Source organism: Bos grunniens, chromosome 15 (genome assembly GCF_055505025.1).
Source record: "Bos grunniens cultivar Pamir isolate PY7600 chromosome 15, Bosgru_T2T1.0, whole genome shotgun sequence".
Classification (NCBI taxonomy): Eukaryota; Metazoa; Chordata; class Mammalia; order Artiodactyla; family Bovidae; genus Bos; species Bos grunniens.
In genome coordinates, this window is record NC_141179.1 from 81539873 (window position 1) to 81559466 (window position 19594).

Consider the following 19594-nt stretch of genomic DNA (forward strand, 5'->3'; position numbering starts at 1 on the left):
GCTTTCCTCAGTGATCATTGCAAAGAAATAGAGGAAAACAACAGAATGGGAAAGACTAGAGATCTCTTCAAGAAAATTGGAGATACCGAGGGAACATTTCATGCAAAGATGGGCTCGATAAAGAACAGAAATGGTATGGACCTAACAGAGGCAGAAGATATTAAGAAGAGATGGCAAGAATACACAGAAGAACTGTACAAAAAAGTTCTTCATGACCCAGATAATCACGATGGTGCGATCACTCACCTAGAGCCAGACATCCTGGAATGTGAAGTCAAGTGGGCCTTAGAAAACATCACTACGAACAAAGCTAGTGGAGGTGATAGAATTCCAGTTGAGCTCTTAAAAATCCTAAAAAATGATGCTGGGAAAGTGCTTCACTCAATATTCCAGCAAGTTTGGAAAACTCAGCAGGGGCCACAGGACCAGAAAAGGTCAGTTTTCATTCCAATCCCAAAGACAGGCAATGCCAAAGAATGCTCAAACTACCGCACAATTGCACTCATGTCACACGCTAGTAAAGTAATGCTCAAAATTCTCCAAGAACCGTGAACTTCCAAATGTTCAAGCTGGATCTAGAAAAGGCAGAGGAACCAGAGATCACATTGCCAACATCCTCTGGATCATCAAAAAAGCAAGAGAGTTCCAGAAAAACATCTACTTCTGCTTTATTAACTATGCCAAAGCCTTTGACTGTGTGGGTCACAACAAACTGTGGAAGATTCTTCAAGAGATGGGAATACCAGACCACCTGACCTGCCTCTTGAGAAATTTGTATGCAGGTCAGGAAGCAACAGTTAGAACTGGACATGGAACAACAGACGTGTTCCAAATAGGAAAAGGAGTACGTCAAGGCTGTATATTGTCACCCTGCTTACTTAACTTATATGCAGAGTACATCATGAGAAACGGTGGGCTGGAAGAAACACAAGCTGGAATCAAGATTGCCAGGAGAAATATCAATAATCTCAGATATGAGTTGACACCATCTTTATGGCAGAAAACGAAGAAGAACTAAATAGCCTCTTGATGAAAGTGAAAGAGGAGAGTGAAAAAGTTGGCTTAAAGCTCAACATTCAGAAAATGAAGATCATGGCATCTGGTCCCATCACGTCATGGCAAATAGATGGGGAAACAGTGACAGACTTTATTTGGGGGGGGCTCCAAAATCACTGCTTTGTCTAACTCAGTAAAACTAAGCCATGCCCGTGGGTCAACCCAAGATGGGTGGGTCATGGTGGAGAGATCTGACAGAATGTGGTCCGCTGGAGAAGGGAATGGCAAACCACTTCAGTATTCTTGCCTTGAGAACCCCATGAACAGTATGAAAAGGCAAAATAATAGGATACTGAAAGAGGAACTCCCCAGGTCAGTAGGTGCCCAATATGCTACTGGAGATCAGTGGAGAAATAACTCCAGAAAGAATGAAGGGATGGAGCCAAAGCAAAAAGAATACCCAGCTGTGGATGTGACTGGTGATAGAAGCAAGGTCCGATGCTGTAAAGAGCAATATTGCATAGGAACCTGGAATGTCAGGTCCATGAATCAAGGCAAATTGGAAGTGGTCAAACAAGAGATGGCAAGAGTGAGTGTTGACATTCTAGGAATCAGCGAACTGAAATGGACTGGAATGGGTGAATTTAACTCAGATGACCATTATATCTACTGCTGCAGGCAGGAATCCCTTAGAAGAAATGGAGTAGCCATCATGGTCAACAAAAGAGTCTGAAATGCAGTACTTGGATGCAATCTCAAAAACGACAGAATGATCTCTGTTCATTTCCAAGGCAAACCATTCAATATCACAGTAATCCAAGTCTATGCCCCAACCAGTAACGCTGAAGAAGCTGAAGTTGAACGGTTCTATGAAGACCTACAAGACCTTTTAGAACTAACACCCAAAAAAGATGTCCTTTTCATTATAGGGGACTGGAATGCAAAAGTAAGAAGTCAAGAAACACCTGGAGTAACAGGCAAATTTGGCCTTGGAGTACAGAATGAAGCAGGGCAAAGACTAATAGAGTTTTGCCAAGAAAATGCACTGATCATAACAAACACCCTCTTCCAACAACACAAGAGAAGACTCTACACATGGACATCACCAGATGGTCAACACCGAAGTCAGACTGATTAAATTCTTTGCAGCCAAAGATGGAGAAGCTCTATACAGTCAGCAAAAACAAGACCAGGAGCTGACTGTGGCTCAGATCATGAACTCCTTATTGCCAAATTCAGACTTAAATTTAAGAAAGTAGGGAAAACCACTAGACCATTCAGGTATGACCTAAATCAAATCCCTTATGATTATACAGTGGAAGTGAGAAATAGATTTAAGGGCCTAGATCTGATAGAGTGCCTGATGAACTATGGAATGAGGTTTGTGACATTGTACAGGAGACAGGGATCAAGACCATCCCTGTGGAAAAGAAATGCAAAAAAGCAAAATGGCTGTCTGGGGAGGCCTTACAAATAGCTGTGAAAAGAAGAGAAGCGAAAAGCAAAGGAGAAAAGGAAAGATATAAACATCTGAATGCAGAGTTCCAAAGAATAGCAAGAAGAGATAAGAAAGCCTTCTTAAGCGATCAATGCAAAGAAATAGAGGAAAACAACAGAATGGGAAAGACTAGAGATCTCTTCAAGAAAATTAGAGATACCAAGGGAACATTTCATGCAAAAATGGGCACAATAAAGGACAGAAATGGTATGGACCTAACAGAGGCAGAAGATATTAAGAAGAGATGGCAAGAATACACAGAAGAACTGTACAAAAAAGTTCTTCATGACCCAGATAATCACGATGGTGCGATCACTCACCTAGAGCCAGACATCCTGGAATGTGAAGTCAAGTGGGCCTTAGAAAGCATCACTACGAACAAAGCTAGTGGAGGTGATAGAATTCCAGTTGAGCTATTTCAAATCCTGAAAGATGTTGCTGTGAAAGTGCTGCACTCAATATGCCATCAAATTTGGAAAACTCAGCAGTGGCCACAGGACTGGAAAAGGTCAGTTTTCATTCCAATCCCAAAGACAGGCAATGCCAAAGAATGCTCAAACTACCACACAATTGCACTCATCTCACATACTAGTAAAGTAATGCTCAAAATTCTCCAAGCCAGGCTTCAGCAATATGTGAACCGTGAACTTCCTGATGTTCAAGCTGGTTTTAGAAAAGGCAGAGGAACCAGAGATCAAATTGCCAACATCTGCTGGATCATGGAAAAAGCAAGAGGGTTCCAGAAAAACATCTATTTCTGCTTTATGGACTATGCCAAAGCCTTTGACTGTGTGGATCACAATAAACTGTGGAAAATTCTGAAAGAGATGGGAATACCAGGCCACCTGATCTGCCTCTTGAGAAATCTGTATGCAGGTCAGGAAGCAACAGTTAGAACTAGACATGGAACAACAGACTGGTTCCAAATAGGAAAAGGAGTATGTCAAGGCTGTATATTGTCACCCTGTTTATTTAACTTATATGCAGAGTACATCATGAGAAACGGTGGACTGGAAGAAACACAAGCTGGAATCAAGATTGCTGGGGGAAATATCAATGACCTCAGATATGCAGATGACACCACCCTTATGGCAGAAAGTGAAGAGGAACTCAAAAGCCTCTTGATGAAAGTGAAAGTGGAGAGTGAAAAAGTTGGCTTAAAGCTCAACATTCAGAAAATGAAGATCATGGCATCTGGTCCCATCACTTCATGGGAAATAGATGGGGAAACAATGGAAACAGTGTCAGACTTTATTTTTTGGGGCTCCAAAATCACTTCAGATGGTGACTGCAGCCATGAAATTAAAAGACGCTTACTCCTTGGAAGGAAAGTTATGACCAACCTAGATAGCATATTCAAAAGCAGAGACATTACTTAGCCAACAAAGGTTCATCTAGTCAAGGCTATGGCTTTTCCTGTGGTCATGTATGGATGTGAGAGTTGGACTGTGAAGAAGGCTGAGCGCCGAAGAATTGATGCTTTTGAAGTGTGGTGTTGGAGAAGACTCTTGAGAGTCCCTTGGACTGCAAGGAGATCCAACCAGTCCATTCTAAAGGAGATCAGCCCTGGGATTTCTTTGGAAGGAATGATGCTAAAGCTGAAACTCCAGTACTTTGGCCACCTCATGCGAAGAGTTGACTCACTGGAAAAGACTCTGATGCTGGGAGGGATTGGGGGCAGGAGGAGAAGGGGACGACAGAGGATGAGATGGCTGGATGGCATCACTGACTTGATGGATGTGAGTCTGGGTGAACTCTGGGAGTTGGTGCTGGACAGGGAGGCCTGGCGTGGTGTGATTCATGGGGTCGCAAAGAGTCAGACACGACTGAGCGACTGAACTGAACTGAAAAATCACTGCAGATGGTGACTGCAGCCATGAAATTAAAAGATGCTTGCTCCTTGGAAGAAAAGTTATGACCAACCTAGACAGCTTATTAAAAAGCAGAGACATTACTTTTCCAACAAAGGTCCATCTAGTCAAGACTATGTTTTTTCCAATAGTCATGTATGGATGCGCGAGTTGGACTATAAAGAAAGCTGAATGCCGAAGAATTGATGCCTTTGAACTGTGTTGTTGGAGAAGACTCTTCAGAGTCTTTTGGACTGCAAGGAGATCCAACCAGTCCATCCGAAAGGAGATCAGCCCTGGGTGTTCATTGGAAGGACTGATGATGAAGCTGAAACTCCAATACTTTGGCCACCTGATGCGAAGAGATGACTCACTTGAAAAGATCCTGATGCTGGGAAAGATTGAGGCAGGAAGAGAAGGGGACTAGAGGATGAGATGGTTGGATGGCGTCATCGACTCAATGGGCATGAGTTTGAGCAAGCTCTGGGAGTTGGTGATGGACAGGGAAGCGTAGTGTGCTGCAGTCCAGGAGGTTGCAAAGTGTCAGACACGACTGAGCGACTGATCTGACTGAATGGAGCTCACCACCCCCACTGCACACACTCAGCCTAGAGGAACCCAGGCTCCCGCATGAGGTCCTGGTGGTTAAGAGCATGAACTTAGGGTCAGGCAGTTGAGGGGTTGGTACTGGTTCCATCATCTACTAACTTTCTTCATTTGAGATACAGATGCACCACACACATAACTCATGGGGTCGTTATGAGGATTAAAGGACATAATGCACAGAAAATGCCTAGCCCAGAACACTCAGTGAGCTCACGGCAAAAGAAGCAACCCTTCGATCATCATTTGCATCTTGCAGAAAGGACAGCATTGAGAATGTCACAGTAGGGCACGACTGCAGGCTCGCAGGAGCCTGAGGCGTCCATGCAAGTCCCGCTCTAGAGTCCCTGCTCCTTTACGAGCAGAGATCCTGAAATGGGGTGGCCAGGGAGGAAGGTGGCTCTGCGACTCTGATCCCAGAAACTGTAGAAAGGAGTCAAGACAGAAAGGCTAAAGGCCAAGGAGACTGACTCAGATGAAAAGCTGAAGTTGTCCCAAGTAGAAGACCCAGAAGTAGAGAGAATTTCACCTGGGATTTGCCCTGCAATGGAGAACGCAGCTGGACACACACACACACGAGCCACACCATTCGGTGACCTTGAGAGTGAGGTGGAGAAAGAGAAAGCATGAGTAGATACACACACTCAGGGATGTACACGGACATACGAGCGTCTCCATAGAGATGTAGAAAATGTGCACACAAGCAACACACAAATACACGCTGACTCACACAGATTTGTGCATATTACAAGCACAGATTCACATATACACAGACATATACAGGTGTATGAAGACTACTCATGCACACACCAAGACACCCACACATCCGTGTAAACAGGTGCCCCAGACATCCTTGAGCACGCTCCCTGGCCCCCACGGAGAGCCACACCCCCAGGAAGTCTCTCTCTCTCTCTCACGACCCAGGGCTCTCTGCCCTCTGAACCCAGTTTGCAGTCTTAGCTTCCCGCTTCTTCAAGCTCGGATCCTTCCTGGAGCCCAGCCAGGGATGAATTAAGAGCAGGAACACTGTTCTGTCTCAGTGATCCCCGGACCGAGAAGATGGAAGAAGCCAGGAGACCCGGGGCTGGAGAGCCAGTCCTGGAGCCACCTGGCTGCACACGGCCTGACTTGGGCCCCGAGCCCCTCGGGGAACGAGGCAGCTCCCTGCTGAGACCATGGCCCCTCCAGGGAGGGGAGGGAGGCTGGGGACAAGAGAGGGGACGCAGGATGGAGGGCAGCGAGGAGGACAGCCTCCCATGAGGATGTGGTCGGGGAGCCGTCTCGCAGAGAGCTGGGCCTTGGACTCAACTCCAGGTGGCTGAATTAAAATCTGAATCAAAGCCACCCATTCCAGTCCATTTTAGTTCAGGGATTCCTAAAATGTCAGTGTTCACTCTTAGCATCTCCTCTTGACCACATCCAATTTACCTTGCTTCGTGGACCTAACATCCCAGGTTCCTGTGCAATATTGTCCTTTACGGCACCGGACTTTACCTCCACTGCCAGGCTCATCCACAACTGAGCCGTGTTTCCATGTGGGCCCAGCCTCTTCATTCTTTCTGAACTATTCCCCAGTAACATATGGGGCACCTTCCAACCTGGGGGTCTGTTCTTCTGGTGTCCTATCCTTTTGCCTTTTCATACTGTTCATGGGGTTCTCAAGGCAGTAATACCGGAGTGGCTTGCCATCCCTTCTCCAGTGGACCACGTTTTGTCAGAACTCTCCGCCATAGCCTGTCCATGTTGGGTGGCCCTACACGGCATGGCTCAGAGCTTCATTGAGTTAGACAAGGCTATGGTCCATGTGATCATTTTGCTTAGCATTCTGTTTTTGGAGTTTTCATTCTGGAGTCCTTGGGTTTGTAGTTCTCCCTTCTTTTGTCTGCCTTCTGTCAGATAAGGATAAGAGGCTTGTGCAACCATCCTGACGGGAGAGACCGGCCGTGGCAAACACTCGGTCTTGCTCTGGAGGGCAGGGCCATGCTCAGTATATTTTTAATCCAATTGTTTTCTATGAAGTCCTACAAGAATTTCTAGGACTAACACACAAAAAAAGACATCCTTTTGGCATAAGGGATAGGAACGCAAAAGTCGGAAGTCAAGAGATACCTGGAGTAACAGGTAAATTTGGCCTTGGTGTACAGAATGAAGCAGGGCAAAGGCTAACAGAGTTTGCCAAGAGAACGCACTGGTCGTAGCAAACACCCTCTTCCAACAACACAAGAGAAGACTCTACACATGGACATCACCAGATGGTCAATACCGAAATCAGATTGATTGTATTCTCTGCAGCTGAAGATGGAGAAGCTCTATACAGTCAGCAAAAAGCAAGACTTGGAACTGACTGTGGCTCAGATCACGAGCTCCTTATTGCTAAATTCAGACTTAAATTGAGGAAAGTAGGGAAAGCAACTAGGCCATTCAGGTATGACCTAAATCAAATCCCTTATGATTATACAGTGGAGGTGACAAATAGATTCAAGGGATTCTGTCTGGCACACAGAGTGCCTGAAGAACTACAAACAGAAGTTTGTAACGTTGGACAGGAGGCAGTGACCAAAACCATCACAAGGAAACAGACGTTCACGACAGCAAAGTGGTTGCCTGAAGAGGCTTTACAAATAGCTGTGGGAAGAAGAGAGCAGGAGGGAAAGGAGAAAGGGGAAGATCTCCCCAATGAATGCAGAGTTCCAGAGAACAGCAAGGGGAGAGAAGAAGGCCTTCCTCGAGGATGAGTGCAAAGAAAGAGAGGAAGACAACAGCATGGGAAAGACTAGAGTTCTCCTCAAGAAAATTGGAGATACCAGGCATCATTTCATGTAAAGATGGGCACAATAAAGGACAGAAACAGCAAGGACCTAGCAGAAGAGGATTATTAAGAGGTGGCAAGAATACACAGAACTGTACAAAAAGATCTTAATGGGCCGAATAATCACAACAGTAGAGCCAGACATCCTGGAGTGTGAAGTCAAGTGGGCCTTAGGAAGCATCACTACAGAGTTAGTGGAGGTGATAGAATTCCAGCTGAGCTGCGTAAAATTCTAAACGATGATGCTGTTAAAGTGCTTCACTCAATACACCAGCAAATTTGGAAAACTCAGCAGTGCCCACAGGACTGGAAAAGGTCAGTTTTCATTCCAGTCCCAAAGGAAGGCAATGCCAAAGAATGTTCAAACCATACAATTACACTCATTTCATATACTGGCAAGGTAATGCACAAAAGCCTTCGAGATATGCTTCAGCAGTATGTGAACCGAGAACTTCCAGATGTATAAGCTGGACTCAGAAAAGGCAGAGGAACCAGAGATCACATTGCCAACATCCTTGGATCAGAGAGAAAGAAAGGGAATTCCAGGAAAATGTCTGCTTTATTGCTAAAGCCTTTGACTGCATGGATCACAATAAACTGTGAAATTCTTAAAGAGATGGGAATACCAGACCACCTGACCTGCCTCCTAAGAAATCTGTATGCAGGTCAGGAAGCAACAGTTAGAACTGGTCATGGAACAATGGATTGGTTCAAAATAGGAAAAGCATTATGTCAAGGCTATATATTGTCACCCTGCTTATTTAACTTATATGCAGAGTACATCGTGAGAAATGCCAGGCTGGATGAATCACAAGCTGGAATAAAGATTGCCGGGAAAAATATCAATAGCCTCAGATATGCAGATGACACTACCCGTATGGCAGAAATTGAAGAAGAACTAAAGAGCCTCTTGATAAAAGTGAAAGAGGATAGAGAAAGGAGAGAGAAAAAAGTTGGCTTAAAGCTCAACATTCAGAAAACTAAGATCATGGCATCCAGTCCCATCACTTCCTGCAAAATAGAAGGGGAAAAGTGGAAACAGTGACAGATTTTCTTTTCCTGGGCTCCAAAATCACTGCAGATGGTGACTGCCGCCTCGAAATTAAAACACGCTTACTCCTTGGAAGAAAAGCTATGACCAACCTAGACAGCATAACAAAAAGCACTTTGTCACTTTGCTGACAAAGATTGGTATAATCAAAGCTATGGTTTTTCCTTTAGCCATGTTCAAATGTGAGCATTGGACTCTAAAGAAAGCTGAGCGCCAAAGCATTGATGCTTTTGAACTGTGGTGTTGGAGAAGACTCTTGGGAGAATCCCTGGGACTGCAAGCAGATCCAACCAGTCCATCCTAAAGGAACTCAGTCCTGAATATCCATTGGAAGGACTGATGTTGAAGCTGAAACTGCAATACTTTGGCCACCTGATGCAAAGAGCTGACTCATTTGAAAAGACCCTGATGCTGGGAAAGATGGAAGGTGGGAGGAGAAGGGGACGACAGAGGATGAGATGGTTGGATGGCATCACCGGCTCAATGGACATGGGTTTGGGTGGACTCCGGGACTTAGTAAAGGACAGAAAGTCTGGTGTGCTGCTGTCCATGGGGTCGCAAAGATGGGACATGACTGAGCACCTGAACAGCAGCAGGCAGGTGGGAGAATAGAAAACGGGCCAGTCTCCGAGGTGAAAACAGCTCAGGGCTGGAAGAGCCAGGCCCCTGAGAGACCCTTTCTTCTTGCCCCATCATATGGGGGCCCCAGGCACGACCTCATGGCTCCTCCCAGTTCTCAAATCTGACACAACCCCTGCATTTTGGAAAGCCGCCACTCTGCCCCTAAACCACAGGCCTTATTGAATCCAAACAAATAGGGCTCCTCAACAGGGGCATCCTCCCCCAGACCCTGGGGGGTCCTTCAGGAGCAGGACCCCCGCCCAGTCGCTGCTGCCACCAGGGGCCACTGCAGTGAAACCCCCCAGTGCCACCCGCTCCCGCCCCGCCGGCAGGAGTCCCGCTCCAGCTGTTACTTCTCAAAGTCCCCCTGCCCTGCCCACAAAGCCAGAACAAGGGCTTCCAGGATTCTCCAACCAGAGGACTCCTCCAAAGTGCGCAGCAAAGAGACAACAGTCAGGAGATGCTGTGAGAATGTGGCTTTATGAACCGGGGAGGCTTCGGGGCAAGAGGGCCGAGGGTGAAGCAGGCAGGCAAGGGGGTGGGGGGCAGGGTCTCCCACCTCCAGCTTAGTAGGAGCAGACGAAGGGCAGCCTCCTTTTGCATGAAGCTCGTCGCCAGTGACCCCCTGCAGGCAGAGAGCACAGTGCTGTCACCACCTGAGTGTGGCCTGTGTCCCCCAGTGCCCGGCCAGGCACCTCTCAGCTGATCTTTGCCGGCCAAGCCGAGGGCCGTGTGTCTCCCCATGTCCCAGCTAGCCACGATCACTGATCTCTTCTCTTGCAGAGACAGTGTGCTAAGGGCTTCCTATGGACTGTCCTTCCATCCTCACAGTGATGCCAGGAGGTCAGGGCTGCCAGCACTCCCACTTCACAGATGGGGAAAACTGAGGCTCAGGGGAGTGATAACCTGCCCTGATCTCAGCAGACAAGCAGTGAATGGAGCCAGATGTGGACCTCGGCCATCTGAGCAGCCCGTGTGGTCTTCGCCCCTGTTCTAAACTCCCGCACGTCGGGCAGCCGTGCTGTTGGGAGCTGGGGAATCATCTGTCAGCTGGCCCTAGTTCCCACATCTTTCCCGTGTCCCTCGGCCACACTTCACATTATCGAGTGCCCCTCCTGTTTGTCCCACACTCTCTCCTTGTCACCATCCCGTCGGAGGAAGGGAGGGAGCCTCGCTGAGTCTGGAGGACACAGAGCCCCCAGCCCGTCCAGGACCCCTCACTGTGGCTCTGAGGATCCCTGCACCTCAGCCCGGCTCACACACAGGGCGGGGTTCTCCAGTGGGGGAGGCTGTGTGAGGGGAGGCATGTCTGTGCAGCTCACAGGGGCCTGTGTGTGGGTCCACCCCCCCACCACCACCTTGCCCAGGCGCCTGGCCCCCTCACCTCTGGTGCACAGGGCCACACAACAGCCTCTCCCAAACCTAGGTTGTCCTGCAGCCCAGAATGCAAAATTCCAGTAACTCCCATCAGTCCAGAAAAATCTCCTGCACCGTAACTACAGAAGAGAGAGGCTGGGTCAGAGGGCGGAGGTCCAGGAAGACAGGTGCTGGGGCTCCTGAAAGTCCCCTGAGCATCCCTCCTGGACGTCTATAATCTCCTCTCACTGTGTCACCTGGATAGGACCCCACCGTACAGACCCACCCCTGAGCGTTTTCAGGCAGTGACACGGAAGAGCAAACATCGCTTCCAGCTCTCACGCAGAGCAGGCTTCTCAAACTTCACTGAGCAGACACATCTCCTGACGATCTGGTGGAAATGTGGATTCTGATCCAGGACGTCTGGGGTGCGGCCCAGGATCCTGTATTTCAACAAGCTACCGGGTGATGCTGATACTCTGGTCCCGGGACCACAGCTGAGAGCACTTACTCAGGCACAGCCCCCAGGGTCACTCTGAGAGAAGGACCCCCTCAGAGATGAGGACACCGAAATACGGAGGCAGGCATTCAGCCACTAAGGGACCAAGCTGGGTGTGAACTCTTGTCTCCTGACTCCAGTGACGGACTGGTAGATATTTCACAGCCAGCTCTGGTGGAGAGTGTGAGGCAGACGAAAGAAAGAACCCTGTTTATGATAACTGTCCATTTCTCTGTGCAAACGCACCCACCAGGGCAGATTTCAAGCTGCAAGCGTGAAGCCACTGAACACGGGTGAGGAGGAGAAGCGCTCAGTCATCACGTCTCCTACGTCAGCACAAGCCGGCTTCCGGGGCCAGGATGAGGCTCAGTGGGGGCAGGTGGTGCCTTGAGGCGCTCAGAAACGCCCGAGCCCCGGGCCTTCCCTGGTGGTCCAGTGGTGAAGAAGCTGCCTGCCCTTGCAGGGGCCGTGGGTTCGATCCCTGGTCCTGGAAGACCCCACGTGCCGCAGAGCACCCACTTGCGCTCCCACTGCTGAGTGGGGCTCTCGATTCTGTGTGCCCCAACAAGCAAAGCCACCTCAATAAGAAACCCATGCCCCACAGCCAGAGGGTGCCCCAACCACACCTAGAGAAAGCCCGTGTGTGGGCAAATATGAATACAAGAAAAAGGCTTTTAAAAGATAGGGGATTGACTTCCCAGTATTAAACCAACCTTTTTATAAAGGACAGAAAGAAAGAGCTTCCTCTCCCTGGACACGGGCCCCTCACTTACCCGACCTCTGATGAAGCCTCCGATCCAGACCTGTCCGTAGTTGGTCGTTGTGCTCAAGCGATGGATGATAAGGTTGACATTAAAGTTGTGGATGGAGGCGAGGTTGCCTCGGTAGCACTTCCTGCAGACTCTCTGCAGAGAGAACAGGCGGGAGAGAAAATTCACTGTTTTCATGTTAAGTTCCTGAGTCTCCAGGACAGACCCCACATCCATTTGCAAATCAGAAATCAGGTATCTACTGCTCCCCCTGAATCCCATCTCTTGTGCCTTTCTTTGGGCTTCCCTGGCGGCTCAGCTGGTAAAGAATCCGCCTGCAATGCGGGAGACTTGGGTTTGATCCCTGGGTTGGGAAGATCCCCTGCAGAAGGAAATGGCAACCCACTCCAGTACTCTTGCCTGGAAAATTCCATGCACAGAAGACCCTGGTTGGCTACAGTCCATCGGGTCGCAAGGGTCGGACACAACTGAGCAACTTTACTTTCTTTCTTTCACTTTCTTTTCTGATGCATATTAGGCTAAGAGAACCACTAGTCTAAAGAACAAGAAACAGAACATTGAATCCAATCCCGTCTCTCCATCCCAGGTCCCCCGTAGCAGCCTCGCTGCCATATACCTGAGCTTTCTTAAACCTCCTTGGGGTCCCCACCAGCCTGTAGCGGCAGGTCTTGCACTCAGGACTGCCCGGAAGTTGCACTGTCTCCTCTTCCTTGGGGCACTGCACGTCCTCATCTAAGTCATCTGGGTCTGAGGCCCCCTCATCATCGTGGGTGTCCTCGGCCTCCTCTCTTCCCGACTCAAGCACCTCACCACTCAGGGCCAGCTCTCCTTCCTGCCCCGCTGAGCCTTCAGAGTCCTGGCTCAGGTCTGCCTGTGTCTCCAGATCACCCAGATGGGGGACATCCTTCTCTGGAAAAAAGAAATACCCCAGCATCAGACCAGGTACCACCTTCCTCCAGGACCACGGACAGCTCTGATAGCTCCACCCAGTCTTACTACGGACGCCATCTGGAACCAAAGACGGGAAGGATCCCTTGGGGGTTGGATGAGCCAGAATTCTTGCATCACACACACAGTTGCATGAGAACCTGATCCCAGCTGACACCACGTGCGGGTAATTTGGGAGTGAGAGATGTGAGAAGCCCTCATCTTCACAGGGGGTGTTTTTCCTTGCAAAGGAGCCCTGGGGGAATGTTCAGGTCACAGCTCTGGGTCCAGGAGAAATCTAACTAGAGAGGGGCTGGGGCAACTGAACAGTGGGCTGTGGCCCTGGACCTACCAGAACAAAAAATGATGCAAGAAAGATGAGCGGAAGATGGATGAGAAGGGAAGGGGAGCACTCACCCAGATAGAGAGCAGAAACTGTCCCCAGCAGCAGAAGGAGCAGGAGCAGGCAGCCTTTCATGTTCCTACAGTCGTCTTATGACAGACACACAGCTCCACGTTCCCTCCTGGGGTCTTCCCTTGTGTCTGCACGGCCCCTGGAACACAGTGGAGAGGCAGGGTCTGCTCAACTGGTAGATTAAAGGGCAAAGTAGAGAGCTTCCTTGTCTCCCAGCGAACAGACCCCGAGCTGGAGGATCAGGGGAAGAGCAGGGGGTTGTCAGCCCAAGTCCCTTTTCCTGAGAGAACATCACTGCTCCCTGGGACAGAGCTCAGCTCAGACCAGCATTCCTGCAAGAACAAGCGTGCTCACCTTCAGGGCCAGAGTCAGACACACTGGGGAAGAAGGGGGAGGACAGGGGTCATTATGGTGCACAGGACCGGAGTCCCTGCTGGTTCCCATACAGAGCACGGGTTCTTCCCAGCCCTGGACCTGTCCTCCCGGGGAAGCCGAGGGAGTCTTACCTCCTGAGAGTCTGAAGCCTCTGCTCTCAGCCTCTGGCTGTTGGCACACAGAAGCTGCCCTTATACCAGGCTTTGGGGAAGTGGGAAGAGGCCAGGAGGATTGCCCCAGGCTCGGGGGTTGGACAGTGGGGCTGATAAGAGGTTGGCTCAGTCCTCCCACCCTTGGGCCCTGCACTCTGTTGGGACGTCAGGGACCTGCCTCCTGTTTGGCCATAGATGCCCCAACACCCTAGTAGGCTCCAGAAGCCCCCGTGACTACTGTCCAGACTGAATTTTTATCAGTGCCCCTAAAGGGTGCAGGTCTGTAGAATCCTCCTCAGTCCCAGAAGCAGCCTTCCCTGGGTCAGTTTTCCAGCAAATGCCATGGAGGATCCGGGGGCAGGGAGACCAGGGGGAGGAGGGGGAGGTAAGGGAGGCTCGGCCCTCCTGAGCTCTTGTTAGGCCGTGTGTGCACGCTTCCTGTGCGTCACATCCCTGGATCCTCACCTTCCTCACCTCAGTCCCACGAGGACGTGTGATCAGCCCGACTTCACTGATGTGAAGAGTGAGATTCAGAGAGGGCAGGTGACTTGCCAAGGTTGTGTGGGAAGTGGGGGAGCTGGGATTACTAAGCCTTTGAGGCTCAAAACCTTCTCTCCCTCTCTGTGTCTGTCTCTCCCCCTCTTTCCCTTCTTCACTCTCTTCCTGTTTCTCCCTCTCCTCTCTCTCCATCTCTTTCTCATCTTTAAGATGAAAAACGCATGCTCTTTCCTTTATACCGTGGCTCTCGATCAAGGCTCTCAGCCTTTGCACAATTATTGTTGGGAGTCAAATCATTCTTTGACGGGGGTCGGTGGAGGGGTTCTCCTATGTTTTGTAGAAAGTTCAGCACCGTTAAGTCACTCTGATACGTCTCCACACATTTCCAAATGTCCTCAAGAAAGCAAAACTGCCTCTCTCAAGTTCACTGACCTAGTTCAGGCCTTGTTGTCCAGCCTAGAGGCAGATCTTCTCATAAGGAAGCAACAGCTGGAGTGGAGACCTTCATACTGAGTCTTCCCATTCTCTGTGGGCCAGGCTTCCCTTCCAATCCACCAGCCCCCACGGTCTGCACAAGAGGCAGCAAATGAGGCACTCAGCTCAGTTGCAGAGTTCAAGGGGACACTAAAGAATTCAGTAGTCAAGATAAGTAAACATTTCATGCAATCTTTCTTAAAAGTCAGAATCACTGCGAAAGTACCGTGATGAACAAACGTCAAGATATTCATCAGTCAAGTTCCAGCCACATTCACTGCAATCCAAGGAGAGGCCAGCAAGGGCTGAGGCTGGATTTTGCCGGACATCATGGCCCAGAGCCCATGGACCTGTCAGGGTGTTGCCTCCACTCTGGGGTAGCCTAGCTGGGCAGTATTTTTGTACCTTGGATTCCAGCCCAGCGCTCAGGGCACCAGTGACAGGTCACCTAGGCTTTCTTGCCTGGCCTCTGCTCTCCCCCGGGCCCTGCAAATGAAGAAGTGTCTGAGAGGCCACTTCTGGGCTGATTACAGAGTAACGGTCTCAGCCGTTATCTCCCGGGGCCAACGGACACGACCCTCAGCTTATCTACCTGACTTGCAGCTTGGGGGGAATTGGTCAATTCCAGAGAGGGAAAACCTGGTCTTCAGATGTCAAGCTGGAGACTTCCCTTGGAGGAGGAGTGGAGGCCTAGGCACCCCTCCATTATTCTCCCAGTCCTGGGCCCAGGCCAGGGACACCATTCCACACAGCAGCTGGGATGACCAATAACATCGGCTGGTGTTGCAGACCAACGCCATGATACGCTTCTCAAGCGCTGTTTCATGTAAACGTCCCCATTTCACACATTAGGAAACAGCCTCTCAGAGAGCTGAAATAAGTTGCCCAAGACCACACGACAAGTCAGAGACAGGCCTTCTGGCTCCTTATCCGCCTGCCTACCCTTGGCCTCCTGTCCCTGGAATCCCATCCCTCTCTCCGGCCTCTCCCCTAGGCTGACCGTGGGCAAAGACATCCCAGTGACTTCAGGGGCCCCCTCGACATCATGATGATGTGGCCCAGTGTGAAACTGGAAACAGCTCTCTAGGCCTTGCCACGAGGCAGGCGGAGTCTTACTTCCCAACCAAGGATCGGTCCCACACGCCCTGCAGGGGAAGCTCAGAGTCTTAACCATGGGGCTGGAAGTCTGGACATAACATTTCTGGAGCTCCACACCATCCCAACGCTGTGCTTCAGTAAGGCTTTTGTATCCTTATCCTACCCTCTTAGTCTTTACGTTCACCTGAGGGCCTTAGGCACCGCCATTCTAGTCGACAGATCCATCAGAGAGGGGAAGTGACTTGCCCAAGGCCACACGGCGAGGTCGAAGACGCATGTCTGAGCCTAGTGAGTGACTCCCATGACCTTGCTGTCTTTGATTCGCTCAACTGTTACCCATTAGGTAATGGCGCCTACCTTTTCAGCATCCGTGAAACCCCACCTCTCTAGCTTACCGCGTGCATCTCTGTTCGTAGGGGTTTCAGCTCTGCCCCTTGTGTGAGGTCCGTCAGCCCCACATCTCGCAGAGGGCAGTGTGCTGTGTTGTAAAATGCAATCGCCACTCCAGAGTCAGCCACTCGGGTCTCAATATTCCCATCCACAAACCAAGGCTGATGACAGCGCCTACCTCTAACGAGATCCGCTCCAGTAACGCTCTGAGGATAGTGCCAGGCATGTGGGCTCGGGGTAGCCTTTGTAAGGAAACCAGGACCCAACTGTCCCCCTGGTCAACTACTACGCACCGAGAGTTGGCTGAGTGCTGGGGTCCAGCCCCAGTGGATCCAGGGAATTCGAAGCAGGGACAGGGTCAGCGAACTGGATACAATAGCTTTAATTAAATATTAATTAGAGATATAAAGAGTAATAGAATAAGGAATGCTCAGTAGGAAAATTCAGCGGAGAAAAGAGGCTGAATAACTTGGTTTACATGGAAAGCTAATAAAGTTCCAAGACAAGGAATTTCATCACCTACATAGGCCGCAGGCGTCCTCCCTCCCATTCTCCCGAAGGAGAGGAGACACTAAGGCCTCCCCGGTCAGATCTTAGAAGCCCAGGCACAATTAGTAGGCTTGACGAGCCTCCACGGTCCAGATGGGAATTCAGCCAGAAGGTGAGAGAAAGAACGACATGGGGAGACCAAGCTTCGGTGAACAAGGCCTGCACTTTATATTCCAAAGTAGTTTTTATACCTTAAGTTGTGCATAGAGGATAATGGGGGAAGGGGTAGAGTCATGCAAGGACAGCAGTCCTTGATCCTAATCGAAGCCAGGCTTTCAAACTTATCATATGCAAAAGTTTAGGTGATTTACATCATCTTCTGGCCAGGAGGCCTGTTAACATTTTATGACCCTTTCTTCAGAAAACTTATTTTTCTCAAAAGGTGATTATTCTAAAGTCAGGCGCCACCCTCCGAAAGCATTAGATAAAGTTGCATTCCTATAGGGCAAAGGTGTGGTGGGCTATAACAAGAAGAGAATTAACTCAAGGGTCCAAGGTTACAAACATTAAAGCTCCTCCTTACATTCCTATACACCAATTATATTAATCAATACACTCCCAGGGACACAGTAGGTAAGGCATATGGAAACTTAGCAGCAAACATTGGCCCAACAAGTGAAAAACCCTTCACCAATACAATTTCTAATCAATCTTTTAACTGCTCAAAGGGATCTGTATTTAGATAGTTTAGAACATCTCATGCCTCTCATGGTTGGGAGGCTGTGAACAATCAAATGTGGCTAGAAGAACCTGTTCAGGCAGGCTAGAGGACTTCCAAAGGAGTCTGTAGGTTGAAACACTCTTGTCACGCCCAGGAACATTACCAACTGGAGCTGTAAGTTAACTCTTTTTCAGAGAGAGGTGGTGGGGGACAGCCCCGTGTAAAGTCAGAGGTGTAGGTGAGAGCACAAAGCAGTAAAGTAGGCAGACTCTGGTTTTGGGGGTGGGTGCTTGAGAATTTCCAAGGGGACTCCTAAGGCTCGATACCACCTTTCCGTGTGCCGAGCCTCCTTCCTCATGACCTTTGCCACAGGCAGAGTTCCTCACTCTGGCTCGTGGCAGCTGAGGGCCCGCTCTGTGTTCAGGATGATGTAAGGAACTCCAGGGACTCTGCTGTAAAGACGCCAGCTGAACTGCCCAGGGCTTAGTTAGTATCGTTTTGCAGGGGAAGGTGACAGGAAGCCCACATGTGGGGATATCAGTCCAGGGCTCCTACTGTATTTAAAATGTATCTAAGGATGTGTAAGATGCGGCCTGTCGCCTGCACTGTATCGTAGACTGCGCGCGGAATTGTCCCAGAGGAGACTCACCCTGTGATGGAGCCACGTCAAGACACAGACTCTTTCCAGGAGCCCAAATGCCTCCTTGTTGATTTAACCCCCAAAGATAGAAGTCACACCTCTGCCTCTAACACACCGCCAACAGAAGAGATTTGTGAGGAACGAGATGAAGTCTCCCTGAGCACAAAGTCAGAGCCCAGCACATATTTAATGCTTCATAAACGAGGGACTTTGTTGCTCTTTATGATTAATTCTGGAACAAAGAGAAGCAACGCCTCCCCGCACCAGAGCACAAAATCCCCGAGGACAGGAGCGAAAGCTCTGCACCGGCACAGGCCTGAACCCGTAAGTTGTGTCGGAAAACCGCCGTCATGGAAATCTAGACAACAGCAGGTACAGCGGACCTCGGTTTGATTTCTTTCTTTTTCACCTCACTCTGCAAACTTGCGTAAGTAGCCTCTCCTATCGGGGCCACACTCAAAACATTAAGCTTCTTGATTTGCTTAAGGCCCTGAGGTGGGACTTCCCTGGTGATCCATTGGCTGAGACTCCAAGCTCCCAAATCAGGGCCCGGGGTTCCATCCCTGGTCAGGGAATTAGATCCCACTTGCTGCCACGAACAGAGCCTGTGAGACAGAGCTCCTGAGCGCCTGAGTTCTACAGTTCAGGGCCACAGCTAGAGAAGCCTTTGAGCTCCAAGGAAGACCCAACACAGCCAAATCAAATACATAAAAAATGAAATTATTTTTAAGTGAGGTTTTTCCTTTGCCTCTAAGACCGTTGGACCTTCTATACTTCTGTGAATTTCAGCAATTCTGGAGAAAAGGGCTTCACGGCATTGACGCCTTACTTTCTCACCACACCCCCAGCAGAGGGTTCAGGACGCCCTCCTTCCTCACCTCGGACTGGGACTCCCTCGGCCCCAGCGAGGTTGGAATCCTGTGCCCCAAGGGGAACACAAGAGTAGAGGACTCCAGGCTTCCCTGATGGTCCAGTGGTTACGAGTCCACCTTGCAAGGCAAGGAACACTGGTTCAGTCCCTGGTCTGGGAAGATGTCAGGTGTCTCGGGGCAACTGACCCCTGAGCTGCAACTAGAGGGTAGTCCTCACTGTTGCAACCAGAGAGAGCCTGCGCGCAGTGATGAAGACCAGCACAGCCACACGCAAATGACTCTTTTAAAAGGTAGTGCACGGTCTCCTGCCTCCCCTCCATGTGTATCCCATGTGATCATGTCCAGGAAGCAGCCAACACTTCCAGCCATGAAATCCTGCTGACTGAAAGGCCACGCTCTGGAGATCCTTGCATCCCTCCATGGGTCACATTCTGATGGTCAGCCTGGGGCACAAACCAGGTCACCACTTCTCTAAGCCTGGTTCTGTCAA

The 19594-nt window shown here is 49.8% G+C and overlaps 1 protein-coding gene across 1 annotated transcript; it reads right to left on the reverse strand.

The window, feature by feature from the left end:
• Window positions 1-9889: 9889 nt before the first annotated feature.
• Window positions 9890-18380, reverse strand: LOC147358763 (proteoglycan 3-like). The gene is made up of 6 exons (XM_086338728.1): window positions 18242-18380; window positions 13398-13534; window positions 12670-12962; window positions 12057-12188; window positions 10813-10924; window positions 9890-10053 (listed from the first exon to the last, which is right to left on the reverse strand). Exons 2-6 carry the CDS (start codon window positions 13456-13458, stop codon window positions 9995-9997), a joined length of 657 nt encoding a protein of 218 aa, XP_086194854.1. The 5' UTR covers window positions 13459-13534; window positions 18242-18380; the 3' UTR covers window positions 9890-9994.
• Window positions 18381-19594: the final 1214 nt, after the last annotated feature.

Excerpts from the sequence above, each read along its gene's own strand:
- LOC147358763 (XM_086338728.1), bottom strand. The coding sequence starts at position 13,458 with ATGAAAGGCTGCCTGCTCCTGCTCCTTCTGCTGCTGGGGACAGTTTCT. Across the intron at positions 12,963-13,397 it reads AGTTTCTGCTCTCTATCTGG|AGAAGGATGTCCCCCATCTG; the intron begins GTGAGTGCTCCC and ends TCTTTTTTCCAG. Across the intron at positions 10,925-12,056 it reads GAGGCTTCATCAGAGGTCGG|TTACGGTGCAGGAGATTTTT; the intron begins GTAAGTGAGGGG and ends TCTCTTCTGTAG.